The 16,031-nt window shown below is 40.2% G+C and overlaps 1 protein-coding gene across 3 annotated transcripts in view; it reads left to right on the top strand.

Annotated features, from left to right (window-relative positions):
* Nucleotides 1-16,031, top strand: part of ADGRV1 (adhesion G protein-coupled receptor V1) — a 774,317-nt gene that overhangs the window by 234,512 nt on the left and 523,774 nt on the right. For 2 of the 3 annotated variants that reach the window (XM_073624499.1, XM_073624501.1), the window contains 7 exons: nt 2,432-2,641; nt 3,419-3,549; nt 4,969-5,068; nt 6,917-7,096; nt 7,269-7,429; nt 14,123-14,216; nt 15,324-15,347. In XM_073624499.1, the coding sequence (XP_073480600.1) occupies nt 2,432-2,641; nt 3,419-3,549; nt 4,969-5,068; nt 6,917-7,096; nt 7,269-7,429; nt 14,123-14,216; nt 15,324-15,347 (900 nt within the window). The remainder of the gene's footprint in view (nt 1-2,431; nt 2,642-3,418; nt 3,550-4,968; nt 5,069-6,916; nt 7,097-7,268; nt 7,430-14,122; nt 14,217-15,323; nt 15,348-16,031) is intronic. The other variant, XM_073624500.1, reaches the window with a different exon arrangement.

Raw genomic sequence — 16,031 nt, forward strand, 5'->3', positions numbered from 1 at the left:
AAACTGAACCGTACCGCTCCATTCAGGGTCCTGCTTCAGATGTGGGGCCATAGAAAATGGAACGGTTCAGTTAAAGCGGAGCTACGATACATTCCACTGATTGGCTGACAGAAAACCCTCTGCTGTACTATGCTGAGGCATTTTTTCTAAACCCTGTATGGCCCCTTGTGGTCCCACTTACAGTGGAAACGCTCACTTAGTGTCAAATTTTCCGCCATACTATCACAGTCCCTCTATAGGTCGCTGATCATCCCCATTACTAGTATGAAAAAAAATTCCAGTATATACACCATAGTTTGTATACGCTATAACTTTTGCGCAAATCTATTAACCGCTTCCAGACTGCCCCACATACATATACTTCAGCAAGGTGGCCCGGCTGCGCAAAATCACGTACTGCACGTGGTTTAGGGGGCATGTGTGCGCCACCGGCACGCTGCTGCCGCTGTGTTTAAATACAACGGGAGCCAATCAGCAGGTCCAGCGGCCGCGATGGCCGCCGTGACCCTTCAATTGTTAAGAAATCGCAGATCGCTGCCATTACCAGTAAAGAATAAAAAAATAAATGAAAGTCCCTGTCACGGAACGTCCCACACTCCACTTGAGTGCTTCCGTCATATACCACTTCCTCCCAGTCTGTATACAGATATCAGATATTCCAACCTCTCTGAGCACAAAACAAGGCGACACTTGCTTGTTGCTAACATGAACTGACTTTATTTAGAATCAAAATTACAAGACTTTATATGCTGTTGGAACCTCCTCTAACAATACAACTGTAACCTAATTAACATGAGCTAATTATCTAATCCTTTATACAGCCTAGGTGACTGAGACATGACCTTTCGCCCAGACTTGTGGTCACCGAGCTTCACACAGTTAATTAACACAAACAACAATGGGTAAAAAGACTCTTAGAGCCACACTAGACTTATTTACAATAAACACATTATAGCAGAATTGATGACATTAGCATTTAACAGTACGAGTCCCAACGGTATAAATCAGTCACCATTCTAATATGGCATAAAAAGGGTTCCCAGAGTCTGTGTGTTTTGGGGGGACATGGAGCTGAATCCAAAGTAACACCAACCCCAGGGTCCCCAGGCATACAGCTCACAGAGAGCACCATTCCCCCAAATGCTAGGGCCCATAATTGGTGGGCAAGAGGCTTGCGTTCAGTCCCCTCCAATAGCCTCTGTCCCGGGTGAGTCTGTCACAGTCCCTAAATCTATCCTGTAGTTTGTAGATGCTATAACATTTGTGCAAACCAATCAATATACGCTTATTGGGAATTTTTTTACCAAAAATATGTAAAAGAATACATATTGGCCTAAATTGATAAAGAAATTAATTTTTTTACATTTTTTTTTTTTTGGATATGTATTATAGCAGAAAGTAAAAAATATATATATTTTTTTTCAAAACTGTCGGCCTTTTTTTGTTTATAACGCAAAAAATAAAAAGCTCAGAGGTGATCAAATACCACCAAAAGAAAACTCTGTTTGTGGGAAAAAAGCACATCAATTTTATTTGGGTACAATGACACATGACCGCGCTATTGTCAGTTAAAACTTTGCAGTGCCATATCGCAAAAAATGGCCTGGTCAGGAAGTGGGCAAAACCTTACAGAGCTGAAGTGGTAAAAATATGCTTATTGGGATTTTTTTTATCAGAAACATGTAGCAGAATACATATTGGCCTAAATTTATGAAGAAATTTGATTTTTAAATTTTTTCTCATCGAATATGTTTTATAGCAGAAAGCAAAAAACTTTGTTTTTTTTAAAAAAAATTCCTGTCTTTTTTTGTTTTTTAGCGAATAAAATAACAAACCCCGTGGTGATCAAATACATAGAGCCATATAAGAAATCATGTTCTGACTAGTGATTGAAAAAGAACAGGTGGCACACAAAAATTCCACCTAGAACCTATGAAGTGAATAAAATGCAATCACTAAAACTAGCAAATCATGCAATCTGCATGCTGAGAACAGCAACTTCATGTTTGTTCCAGTTTTTATACCTGCCCTCGGTCTTTGAATAGTGCAGACTGGCAGGGCATCTGCGTATATAACTGTTATTGTATGCGCTAAAGTCCACATGGAAGTGACTATGGCCCACATAGAGATGGTAGAACGGTGGTGCTACAGCAGTGTAAAAGATAAGAGACATCAAATCAGGCATTATCCAAGCTCACTAAGCGTAACATTTAAAAAAAATGGTTTACAATGTTAACGCAAGTAATAATTATATTCATTCTTCAATAATAAACAAAACTAATACAAACAGTCATTATTAAGTGTTATTAATTCATTAATAACAGTTAAAAAAATGTTCAGAATAGTACAATGCAGCAATGAAGTTTATGAGGTATGTTGATGGTATAATAATTTGTATTTCAAGCTTATCGCAGATGTATTTGTTTGATAGGTGAAACAAGGAAAGTGGTCACATTGATGATACTGGATGATTCAGACCCTGAGGACAATGAAAACATTGAAATTGCATTGACATATACAGAGGGAGGAAGCCGCATTCTCCCTAGTTCCAACACAGTCTCCATAGTCATTTTGGCTAATGATAATGTTGCTGGCATAATTGGCTTTCATACAGCCTCAAGATCATTGATTGGTCGAGAAGGTGAGCGCCTTTTTGCTACTGTAAAGTTTACCTTAATCATTTTTTTTCTGATAGGATGTTGTTTTAATGGCATTGACATATACAGGATCCCTAGTATAAAAATATTTTTACTGCTTTTCTATTTGGTAGATGCTGCATTTAATGAGAGATAACCTCAGAATAAACAGGCTGCATATAATATATTCCTATTGTGGCTCACTGTGGTGATACTTGTGTGTAAGACCTTACTAAAGACTTATGTGTTCTTCTGCAATCTGCAGCCTCCCTCCTGTCCTTTCCTTAATTGTGTTACATTACTGACATCAAGCCAGATACGGGCCTAATGCATTAATGGGACGTGTGTTTCGCTGATGGATGAAACACACATTTCTGGCCATAATGTTAACTCTTTGCATTGACATATATTTATGTCAATGCAAGATTTAGCCGTCTAATTTTATGTGTGATTATATCTAGCAGTGACTCTCAGTATTATTTCAGCAGTGAACAGGGAGTCTTGTTAGAAAATAGAATACAAGTATTTTATACTGCATGATGCATAGTAATAAACAATACATTGGCTATAGAAGTGCCCACACTTAATAGTTGGTTATTCATATACTTAGAGCAAGCATCTGCTATCTGCTTCATGTGCTGTTAGCTGGTTTTGTGTCACTTTATTTTATGAGCTACAGATATTGATCCAAAATCATGTTACATTATATAATTGTTCATGTCAATGAATCCAGTGACTGACATCTCATTTGCTGTGGATTTTATGTGTCTGTATTGTTGTAGGAGAAAGACTGCACTTTTATGTTGTACGGACTTTTCCTGGCCGTGGAAATGTCACAGTCCACTGGAGAATTGTGGGGAACCGTGTAGACCAAAACTTTGGAAACAGTACAGGAATGATATTCTTTCCAGAGGTAAATGCCCCCCAAATGAATCTTTTCATGGAATTATGTGCGCTAATCTCTGGTAGAAAGAGATCCATCCCTGTTTATTCTCTATTACATTCTATTTCCAAATCTGTTCAGTTGTTCTAGCTGAGACCTTCTACGTTTGGTTTAGTCGAGATGAATGCTGACACAGCTATTGGGGTTGATTTAATAAAGACCAAAAGACTGTTCACTTTGCAAAGGAATTTTCTACTTTACTTAGTGAATGAGGTGAAGCTCTGATGATGTCTGTCATCCATTCATGTGCATCAAAATAATGTTTTAGTTATCTTTCTTGTGTGTTGCTGGGTATTCTTTGCAAAGCGAATTTTCACCACATTTACAGTTCAAGTTAAAGTGGATGTAAACCCGAATTTTTTATTTTTTTTTATGTCATAATGTAGAGTATAAGATTTCCTATCATTTGAGCCCAGTCTTGCCACAAAGAGTTAATCCATCTCTGAGCAATCCTCTTTTATTGTTCAGTGAGATAAATCTTGACAAACAAAGAAAAACTTTGTCAAATCCTCCCCCTTGCTGTGAGTGACAGGTGATTTACATATCTCGTGCACTAGCCTAAGACATGCATTATGTTTTAATTCCCTCCCCCACTCCTTTCTTCAGCAGGATTGGCTGTTCCACACCTCAGCATGATTTGGCATGCTGAAGTCATGTGATTACTTTCCTGTCTTTTCACTGGATGTTAGAGATCATAGCAGAAGTTCAGTGTAAGAAATACACAGGAGAAAATGCATATTGACAAGGGGAGTGTAGAGGTGGGCGGGGATTCTACTGACATCACGACTCCACCCACCGAGCTCCAGACAACAGACCCGCCCACAGAATCTGCAGTTTTTCGGCTCTCATAACAGACAGAGGGGAGACATTTGACAGGTAAAGATACATGCAGGAGGCATGTACAGTATATCCTTATAGATAACCCCTATGGCAGTAGTTAAGAAAGGATGACTTTGAGTTTACATCCACTTTAAGTAAAAACCCCCTTGTAAAGTGCACAACCTATTTGCCTTTAGCAAATTAGCCCCATTCTCTTCATAGACAAAAGACCTATACTCATTTGTTAACTGAAAATATTGCTCCAGACTCTATCCAGTGAAGTCACATAAGCAGAAGCCTAGGCCTCTGGTCAAATAAGCTCAGACACAGGGAAAGATCAGCAAACCTGAACTCTGATTCTTCCTTTCATCAGAGACCACATACATGGAGCATAGGAGGAAACCTAGAGCAGAATTTTATATATATGTATATTGTATATACAGTATTGTTTATTATTATGTATTATTATTAAGTTCATTAACTTTATGTGGGGTGAATAACTAAAAAAATCATGGAATTGAAATTCAATATGCAACTGCATGGACTATTTGCATTTCTTTATCATTAAAGGGGTCCCTGAACTCAAGTATTACTCTCCACTTGCTGGATGACCAGATCCCTGAGGAGAAAGAGGAATATCGGCTCATCCTGTACAATGTGCTAACTGAAGGTGGGGATGATATGTGAATGCATCTCCAGCCCGACTTTATACAATACAGAATTCTGCTTGGCAGTCTGCTTGTGTAGCTTGTACATTTCATAGACATTTGGATCTAATCACTCATGCTTTTCTGATACATGGAGATGCTGTTCATTCATTTTGGCCTTAAACTTCACCTGCCCTGACAATTCACTCCACGATTTATATACTGGAACCCAATTTTTGTTTGGCTGATATATAGAAGCATCTGTACATAATGGGTGTCTTTGGGGGTTATTTACTAAAGGCAAATCCACTTTGCACTACAAGTGCAAACTACAAGTGCAAAGTGCACTTGAAACTCCACTGAAAGTGCACTTGGAAGTGCAGTCGCTGTAGATCTGAGGGGGACATGCAAGGAAAATAAAAAACAGCATTTTACCTAGCACATGATTGCATAATAAAATCAGCAGAGCTTCCCCTCATTTCAGATCTACCCATCAGATTTACAGCGAATGCACTTCCAAGTGCACTTTAAGTGCAATTTCAAGTGCACTTTGCACTTGTAGTTTGCACTTGTAGTGCAAAGTAGATTTGCCTTTCGTAAATAACCCCCTTTGTGTCAGATATTAGATAGTGTGATATTATATATTTTTATTTCATTATCAGTTATTTATATTATATCAATATGTCTAAATGTTAAGCAATGCTTTACAGATAATGCAGCAACATTTGTATCAGTCCCTACTTCAATGATGCAAACAGTGTCCCTGCCATAATTGTAAAGTATTACATTTAACTAAAAGTGCAAAGAGTTTAGATGCCCGGGCCCATCAGAGGATCAGAGCCATGGTCTCTAGTCATATCCCCTGTTCTAGGGAGTGAAGCCAATGCTTCTCTTTCAATCCTTTCCCTATGATATATATATATATATATATATATATATATATATATATATATATATATATATATATATATATATATATATAATATATATTGGGATGCCACATCCAGCCCTATTAGCATAGAACATTATGGTTTGCAGACAGACTCATCAGGCTGGAAAACTCATCTAATGCATGCCTGGTGTTTCTGGTCCAGCTCCCTGTGTGCAAAAAAAGTGCAACGTAGCCACGGAAGTACTCCTACTTCCAATTTCACATGGTGCCAAAAAAATTGCTAATAAATAGTGGTTGCCCCATTAAGGCCCCTTTGACACTTGTACGACTTGTCCTGCAACTTGGGACTGCAAAGTACCGTTCAGATCTGTGCGACTTCAAGTCTCACTGACTTCAAAGTAGTCCCTGTACTACTTTGGTCCTACTTTGATGCAACTTGGGGTCCATAGATCTCAAGTTTATACAGGCATTCCCATAAATTGCACCAAAATCGCAGTTAAATCGTGGCAAACTTTGAAGTCGCAGTAGTGTGAAAGGGGCCTAGGTAAATTTATATTCCATTTTCTTGTCTTAAATGTAAAAGTTCTGAATAGCAAGCAAATATCACAAGATACCCACCACTGCTTGCTTTTCTAGCAAATAAATAATAGCAGGCATCTTCTCTTAGCAAAAAAGTGATCTATTATAAGAGACGGACCTTTCGTTCTTCCTCTATTCATAGATCACTTTTCATTTATGGAAGCTATAGCACGGCTTCTAAGAATAGAGGAGAGGGATGGAAAGGGTGGGCACAGTCAGCATTCTTGATGATGGTCCCTCAACTCTATTAACCCCTGCAGCACCAGAAAATGATGGTTGCGGAAGTATGGGGGACGGGTCAGAGGACAAGTCAGCAGCACAAGGGACATGTGTCATTGATAGTAGTAAGTACCCTCTCATGTTGATTTCTGCTGTCATGCACTTGTATTCATTTTTTCAGGAATTTCTGGACCAGGGGAAGCTGTTCTTGACAATCAGGGATATGAAGCCGTTCTGACTGTAGAAGCCAGTGATGAACCCCATGGGCTGTTAAATTTTGCACCTGCTTCCAGGCTTGTCGTAACACAAGAAGCCAATAAAACCATTCAGCTATTTATAAACCGGGAATATGGTTCCCTAGGTGGGTTCTTTTATTGGTCCATTTAATGATACACTATTGTTACAATGGAATTAATAACAGCCACATTTTTCCTCATTTATCATTCAGTTACAGTATATACTGGTCTCTGTTACAATACAGTAAACTGTGTTATTAAACATTTAATATCTTTATGCCTTTGTGCACTTTTCAGGGGATATTAATATCACGTACACAACATGGGATTTGATGCATCAGCTTAACAAGACTGATATCCTACCTGCAGAGCCAGGCCTAGACTACATTGCTGCATCTGGATCACTAATACTGAAGGATGGTCAGACAACTGCTGTCATTGATGTACCTATACTGGAGGTAAAATCTTTTCTCTTACAATGTTTCTACCACACCAAAATAACTCTCATGTGTGTTTAACAGGGCCATCTTTTCGCATGGGCACGCTGGGCAGTTGCCGGGGGCCCCACTTGCCTGGGGGCCCCACCTGCCCAGCGACCCCAGCCAGGTCCGGACTGGCCTACTGGGAAATTTCCTGCTAAGTCGCCTGTCCTGGGGTCGCTTTGAGATGTGGCTGCAGCACTCCGCTCTTTCCCTCTCTCCTCCTCCTCCTCCTGTGTATCACGGAGCTTACTGGGTCTGTGTTCGGCAGCCGCGCTGTAACAAGGTCTCGCCCCCCTAGACTGGCTCGTGTAGTAGTAGATTGAATCAGTGTTCCGCCTATCACACGAGCCGGTCTAGGGGGGCAGAACCTTGTTAAAGCGCTGCCACTGAACACAGACCCAGCCAGCTCCATGATACACAGGAGGAGATGCCCGCTGTGTGTGTGTTACCAGGCGATGGTGAGTCTGTATTAATTGGCACAGTGATGCTGCATTCATGGGCGCAGTGAGGGTGCAATGGTGGGCACAGTTAGCCTGCAATGGTGGGCACAGTGAGGCTGCATTCATGGGCACAGTGAGGCTGCAATGGTGGGCACAGTGAGGCTGCATTCATGGGGACAGTGAGGCTGCAGTGGTGGGCATAGTGAGGCTGCATTCATGGACACAGTGAGGCTGCATTTGATGGGCACAGTGAGGCTGCATTCATGGGCACAGTGAGGCTGCATTCACGGGCACAGTAAAGCTACATTTGATGGGCAATCGTGCGTGATTGTGTAGACAGGGCCCCAGTGCACTGTATTGCCCGGGGGCCTATAATGCTCTTAAGATGGCACTGGTGTTTAAGTGTGTACAGAAGGGAGGGTGTTCCAAAACCTTTGCTTTATGACGTTCACAAAAAGAAAAGAAAAACACAAATTATATGCCTTCTTTATATGAATTAGGTAGGATAGGAATACTATTTCAGCTATTAAATGGAGATACACAATAAAGGGCTAATTAACGAAAGGCAAATATGCTGTTTACATTGCAGGGAAATTTTCTCTTAGCTTAGTGAATGTGGTGAAAATTCAATTTGGAAAGAATTCCCAACCTTAGGAAAATAAAAAAAAAACTGTATTTTTGCTTGCAAATGACTAAATGGTGGAAGACAACAGAGCGTCACCTCATTCACTAAGCTAAGGGAAAAGCCTCTTGCAAAGTAAAAATTACTTTTTAAATGGAACACCCCTTTTTTGCTCTAGTGGATCCTTAACCTCCCTGGCGGTATGATTATTTCATATTTTTGATGCTGAAAGTGGTACAATTCTTTTGCATAGAAATTTGGCGTTTTATATTGTAGGCCTGTAATTCTTAGGAATAACTCACTTAAATCTGTCCAAACCAGAGTCTAGTAGACGTCCCGGGTATGATAAAGTTTGAAAGACGAAATCAAAAATTATAATATAATAAATAACTATAAATAATTATACCAAATAATAATATAATCATAATAAAAATTATTCAATAATGTAATCAAATCAAAAACACTGAAATTTGCTCAGTTGCAGAATTGTCGTCATTACTTTTCAGTGTTTGATGATGGATTTCCCTACAAACTACTATCGCTCAATTCTGCAAGTGATTCTAATTTATTATCGCTGTTTTCTAGCTGGTCTAAAACCACTTTTGATGTAAAGGGACGCTTTTGGTTGCTATGGACAATCTCCAGTTTCCAGGCAGAAAGAACAGTTTTTATAATATAAAGCTGCATGCAGGGAACTGGAGAAACCACTAGGGACAAAAGGGATGTGAAATAATTTCATACAGTAATGTAATCTGTAAGATTACAGTGTACTGTATGTATTGTATGTGTTTCACTTTTTGAATTTGGCGCCGTTCTCTGTGCGTCGCAACGCTTGCAGGGAACGGAGCTCGGCTCTGTGATGAATCGAGTGGAGGACGAGCCACTTACACTGTGGGGAGACATCGCAGGATCCAGGGGACAAGGTAAGTAAGCTCTTCCCTGACTCGGGGTTACCGCTTTTGGTTCTGAAATTCCACCCCAGAGTGCAGAATCTGAGGCAGCTGTGCAGGGTAGCCAATCAGCTTCTAACTTCAGCTTGTTATATTAAGCTTTGACAAAAAAAAAAAAAAATGGAAGCTGATTGGTTTCTATGCACATCTGCACCAGAGTTGACACGCTCCAGTTTTAGTAAATCAACCCCTATGTATCATTATGTTGTTACTCAGAACTGGATTTATTAACCAATGCCACCATTTAGATTCAAACATTTAGAAAACCTAACTCCTATATTTTGTAAGAACACGGTGATACATAAGGCCCTAAGTGCAGTTTGAGAAAGTGTTTATTTAATAAATAAATATTAGGTATATTGGTGTTCCAAAATGTGTAGAAGAAATTCAATTGTGATAGCATTTCTTTGTACTTACTTTGCCTGTAGGTTTATTAAGTTTCAGCTAAGACCCTGTTCACACTGCTGCGACTTCTGCACAACTTTGAAGCTGACATCCCAGCGCGACTGCGGCGCAATTTGCATATGACTTCTTTAACAGAAGTCAATGCAAGTCGTGCCAAAGTCGCACCAAAAGTAGTGCAGGAACCTTTTTCTAAGTCAGAGCAACTCAAGTCGCTACTATTAGAACAGTTCCAATGCACTTAGTGGGGCACCACTTGTCATGCGACTTGTGCTCTCAAAGTCGAAGTGCATGTCGCACCAGTTTGGGTCCGGGCCTTGAACCCCTTAATAAATAAATTATTTAAATTCTTCAGAATGCAGCTTATATAAAAGTATACTCTTAATGGAAAAAAGTATGCTCGCTTAAGCTGATCTCTTGCATTTGTTTTCATAAATCATACTAAAGTCTTGCTGATATGGTACACAGATGATACGCCCCTTTCTGTGTGCCAAACACTGCGCTTATGGGGTGAGCCCCTCCCTCTGAGCAGCTGCTTAAAATCAAAAACTCATGTGATATAAAATAAATGATACACTATATAATCGCCCTCACCAATAGTGTGATCAAATAGCAGCGCTGAATACCTAAAACATACCCTAATTCAAAAAAAATTGTATATACAGTGATTGCTCAATGTGATAACTAAAAGTGATAATATTATGTGTCCATAATAAAGAACCAAACAGTGTTTCTAATGAACACTCCTCATGCAATTAATTGGTGTATAACAGCAAAAAATCAAAAAAATTAATAAAAAAGTCCAAACATAAATAGTGACATAGTAAAGTAGTAGTGACAATATCAAAATTATAATCTTCAATGATGATATCTTCCACCACACCGCTGTGAATGTGATTCCACTCCCCTTCAGCGAGCAAACTCACCAGCTTTTTTTGCCTTACACTCTCGTGTTTGGCTTGTAGGCTTTTCCCACACAGTGGGGGTAAAGTGATCACCTCCAATCAATATCCGTATGGTAAACCGCAGTATATAAGCAAATGCTCTCTCCACATGAAAGAAAGGAAAAGCGAACCAATAGTGCAGTAACGCAACACACTTTAATAAAAGTAACACTCTCCTTCACCATACAACTCACATTTTCCAATTTTCAATAACGCAAAACAGCACAGCAAAACTTGGTTATCACCAACAGCACTTCAAACGGTAACCTGGACGTATGGTGGTCACGGCGGACCCAGGTGCTCGGTGAACGTGAACACTCTCACCCGTTCCTTAGAGCCCTCCGTAGCCACTTCCCCGCTCACTCGTATGGCGCCGCCTGTCACAGCGTCCTACGTCAAGCTTCCTCGATTGCCGTATAGCCACGCCCCGACATGTTTCGTCACACCGAACTTATTCATGGGATTGGCTAGACGGACTGGCAATCTTTCTTATATATCCTCCCCCCGCATGACGCGCAATGTCAATGATACTGCGCTTGCGCGCTCCCTGTGTCCCCGTTCATACCATACGTGAACATTGCTTTTAAACATAATTAAGGGACATCGAAATTCAGAAAATTAGCTTAAAATTACTACAACATTATGACTAGCAATTCCCCACTCGCTGATTGGTGATCCCACACACCATCCCCGAGGGACGCGTGCCACCCATACTAACGAGTATTGGTGCGTTTTCTATGTGTAGTAATAGCTATAAATTGGTAATGGAGACATTGCTGTCTATAAAAATCTATATATATAAAAACATTTTCCCTTATCATATAAAATTAATAAAAATTATAATTATAAATATATAATTATAATTTTTATTAATTTTATATGATAAGGGAAAATGTTTTTATATATATAGATTTTTATAGACAGCAATGTCTCCATTACCAATTTATAGCTATTACTACACATAGAAAACGCACCAATACTCGTTAGTATGGGTGGCACGCGTCCCTCGGGGATGGTGTGTGGGATCACCAATCAGCGAGTGGGGAATTGCTAGTCATAATGTTGTAGTAATTTTAAGCTAATTTTCTGAATTTCGATGTCCCTTAATTATGTTTAAAAGCAATGTTCACGTATGGTATGAACGGGGACACAGGGAGCGCGCAAGTGCAGTATCATTGACATTGCGCGTCATGCGGGGGGAGGATATATAAGAAAGATTGCCAGTCCGTCTAGCCAATCCCATGAATAAGTCCGGTGTGACGAAACATGTCGGGGCGTGGCTATACGGCAATCGAGGAAGCTTGACGTAGGACGCTGTGACAGGCGGCGCCATACGAGTGAGCGGGGAAGTGGCTACGGAGGGCTCTAAGGAACGGGTGAGAGTGTTCACGTTCACCGAGCACCTGGGTCCGCCGTGACCACCATACGTCCAGGTTACCGTTTGAAGTGCTGTTGGTGATAACCAAGTTTTGCTGTGCTGTTTTGCGTTATTGAAAATTGGAAAATGTGAGTTGTATGGTGAAGGAGAGTGTTACTTTTATTAAAGTGTGTTGCGTTACTGCACTATTGGTTCGCTTTTCCTTTCTTTCATGTGGAGAGAGCATTTGCTTATATACTGCGGTTTACCATACGGATATTGATTGGAGGTGATCACTTTACCCCCACTGTGTGGGAAAAGCCTACAAGCCAAACACGAGAGTGTAAGGCAAAAAAAGCTGGTGAGTTTGCTCGCTGAAGGGGAGTGGAATCACATTCACAGCGGTGTGGTGGAAGATATCATCATTGAAGATTATAATTTTGATATTGTCACTACTACTTTACTATGTCACTATTTATGTTTGGACTTTTTTATTAATTTTTTTGATTTTTTGCTGTTATACACCAATTAATTGCATGAGGAGTGTTCATTAGAAACACTGTTTGGTTCTTTATTATGGACACATAATATTATCACTTTTAGTTATCACATTGAGCAATCACTGTATATACAATTTTTTTTGAATTAGGGTATGTTTTAGGTATTCAGCGCTGCTATTTGATCACACTATTGGTGAGGGCGATTATATAGTGTATCATTTATTTTATATCACATACTAAAGTCTTGTTTTTTGTTTTTTTTTAATAACAAACATGTTATAGTTACCTGCTCTGTGTAGTGGTTTTGCACAGAGCAGCCCAGATCTTCCTCTTCTCGGGTCCCCTGCCGGCGCTCCTTGCCCCTCCCTCCTGTTGAGTGCCACAACAGCAAGCAGCTTGTTATGGGGCACCTGAGCCGAGCTGCAGCTCCGTGTGTCCATTCAGACACGGAGCCGTGGCCCAGCCCCACCCCCCTCTCCTCATTGTCTCACTGACTTTGATTGACATCAGCAGGAGCCAATGGCGCCATGCTTCTGTCTTAGCCAATGAAGAAGGGAGTCCTGGGCAGCCAAGACTCTCCTGCAATATCACTGGATCGAGATGGGCTCAGGTAAGTATCAGGGGTGCTGAGAGGAGCTGCTGCACACAGAAGGCTTTTTATCTTAATGCATTAAGATAAAAAACATTCTGGCTTTACAACCGCTTTAAATGAGTGTGGGCAGGTAGCTAAAATTAGACAGAAACAAAATTTGGGGTTTTCTTCTGTCCAAGATCTCATTTACTTAAAGTACTAGTAAAGCCCCCCTTGTTTATTTGTGCCTACAGTTAAACCTATAATAGGATTACCTGTAGATACAGTAAATATCTTCTAAACATGCACTATTTGGGAGATATCTACAATAGTAGCAGCCAGTGACATCACTGGCGCATGCACACCGAGCTCTCAATAGATGTTCTGCTGCCCATTGAGAGAGCCCTGACGCCAGACTGATGTCATCATGGCTCGGCCATTCAAATAGCCGAAGCCCCTGAACCTGGAAGGAAGACTGGGTGAAGATGGAAGCCCTGTCAGTGGTGGGGGGCTTTGTTCAAAAGTAAGTCCTTTATAATGTGCTAGTATGCGATGCATATTAGCACAGTATGCTGTTATTCTGCAGGGGACCATTTTTTTTTTAGTTTTTTTTTGCGGTTTACTACAGCTTTAATATCATATGTGTTGTACAGTCTACTGCTGTGATAAATAAATAAATGTGATAATGTTCCAGACTTTTGTTTGTTTGTGAATGAATGTCCTACTTGATTAGGCCGCTTGGAATAAGTCCACCTTATCACTGAGACAGGGAAGTCAGCAGTGGCTGCCCCTATATTTCTCTTAACTAAATTTTACTTTTAATGTATATAGTCTACATGTTTTTCTTTTTTTTTCAAATTAATGATTTGTGGTTTATTAACAGGATGAAATACCAGAACTTCAAGAGTACATTCTTGTGACACTAATATCCGTTGAACTGTTGGTGAAGTTGCCAACCTCCTCCCCTCCACGCCTTGGTATTCCTGTGTTATCATGTATTAGATGTATACTACCTCTGAAATGTTATATGTACACTATGTATGCATGTATTGTGACAGTGCGAGACTCTGCCACTGTGAAAATTGATGTAGGAATGACACCGGGTTTGCACAAATGCAGAGTCTGGGGCTACAGAGTGTTTATTGTGAGTGAAGAATACTGTGTTTACAGGTTTCCCTGGGTTTGTAATCCCAGATCGGGGTCTTTATCTTGAAGGCTTCAAAGCATCTTGGGTGGGATGAAGCCTTTTCAGTCCTGTGTCCAGGTCTTACTGAAGACCTGCAGGTTGTGTGAATGTACAGGTGTGTGCACTTGTTATAAACAAGGCTTGGGTTAAACTCAGAGCTCCAGCCAGGAGGGAGGTGTGCTCCCGTTTGAAGACAAGTGTGTGATCCTGTCTGGAGACAGAGGTGCTCTACTCAAGAGATAGCACTCCATGGTGGAGAGATTCCTTGTCCATTGGGGTGAAAGTGTTGAGGCAGCTACACAAGTCTGGGAGCCTGAAAAGCCAGGACAACTAGGGGAGTCCAGGAGACTGAGGGAATCTGTAAGTCTGCAAGGAGTGAGAAAGCCCAAGGTGTCAGGAGAGCCCCTATTGAGAGGCCAGTAGTGGGCCTGAACAGAAGGGAGCTGTGAAGCTGAGTGAGCCAAGAGTAAGTTCAAAGAGACAAAGAGAGCTGGGGAGTCTGAGGGACCAGTGTAAAGAGCAGCTGTGCTGCTGAAGAGGGAACCAGTTGGCTTGGTATTTTAGTGAAGCTGTTTGAAACTGAAACCCCCGCATTGGCAACTTCTTATGGACTTTACTTTCATTGTGGGTAATAAAAGTGGGCTGGCAAGCCCTAAATGAAGTTCAAACTGGCACGGTCTCACTTAAAAATTATTCTACCACTGAGCTAACAATCCCCTATATCACAGTATGTTATTTGTATGTTTGTATTCAATGAATGTGAAGACCACAGAAACCTTTAGTTGAATGGAGAACTAAAGGTGGCTAGAAATCCTTTTAGAAAGACATAGCAATGTGTTGTGTTCTGAAATCTTTAACTCTTGCTTCTGTTCTCATTTCTTTTCTTGCATGCTAATAGAATTAATCTATTACAGGATGAAAGGTAACAACAAATCTTCTACAGAAAATTAATAATCTTGGTATTATTATAATGTGAGCTAGGTTTTAGGACTGTGGGTTTCAAGTATTGCAAATAGCTAGCAATCATCTGACACCTGTCATGGTACTAGTGTATGGAGGAAACATCTCACCTTTCCTGTAATTATGACTTTGTGTCTTCCATCATTGTCCGTCTGTTACACAAGCTATACTGTATCATTTTAACACGTATCTTCAATTAAAAAAGACACTGAAATATTTTTATGCATTCTGTAACAAACATTGATATCAAATAAAGGGTTTGTATATGTAAAATATAGATACACCTTGCTATTGAACCTCTTGCATGAGGCAAGGCAGTGATATCAGGAGCCATGACTCAGAGACCTACCTGAAAAATATGCTTATAGGTAAAAGATATAGTGCTCTATTTGGCAAAGCCAGGACCCTTACTGCTTTGTGCCCTAAAGCTTATAAGAATTCAGACAATAATCTGGTCTTGTCATAAACTGTTTTGATAAGGCTGATATACTTTCAAGATCAGTTTACAGAAAAAAAATAACATCAATCTAACCCTGCTTTACTAGACTAATGAAATCATCATATTACATTCTGACCAATTCATAAAGCTTATAAAACATTAATCTCAGGTGTGATTCAAACTCCATGTCACAAACCCCATTAGCTA

Source organism: Aquarana catesbeiana, linkage group LG01 (genome assembly GCF_042186555.1).
Source record: "Aquarana catesbeiana isolate 2022-GZ linkage group LG01, ASM4218655v1, whole genome shotgun sequence".
Taxonomy (NCBI): domain Eukaryota; kingdom Metazoa; phylum Chordata; class Amphibia; order Anura; family Ranidae; genus Aquarana; species Aquarana catesbeiana.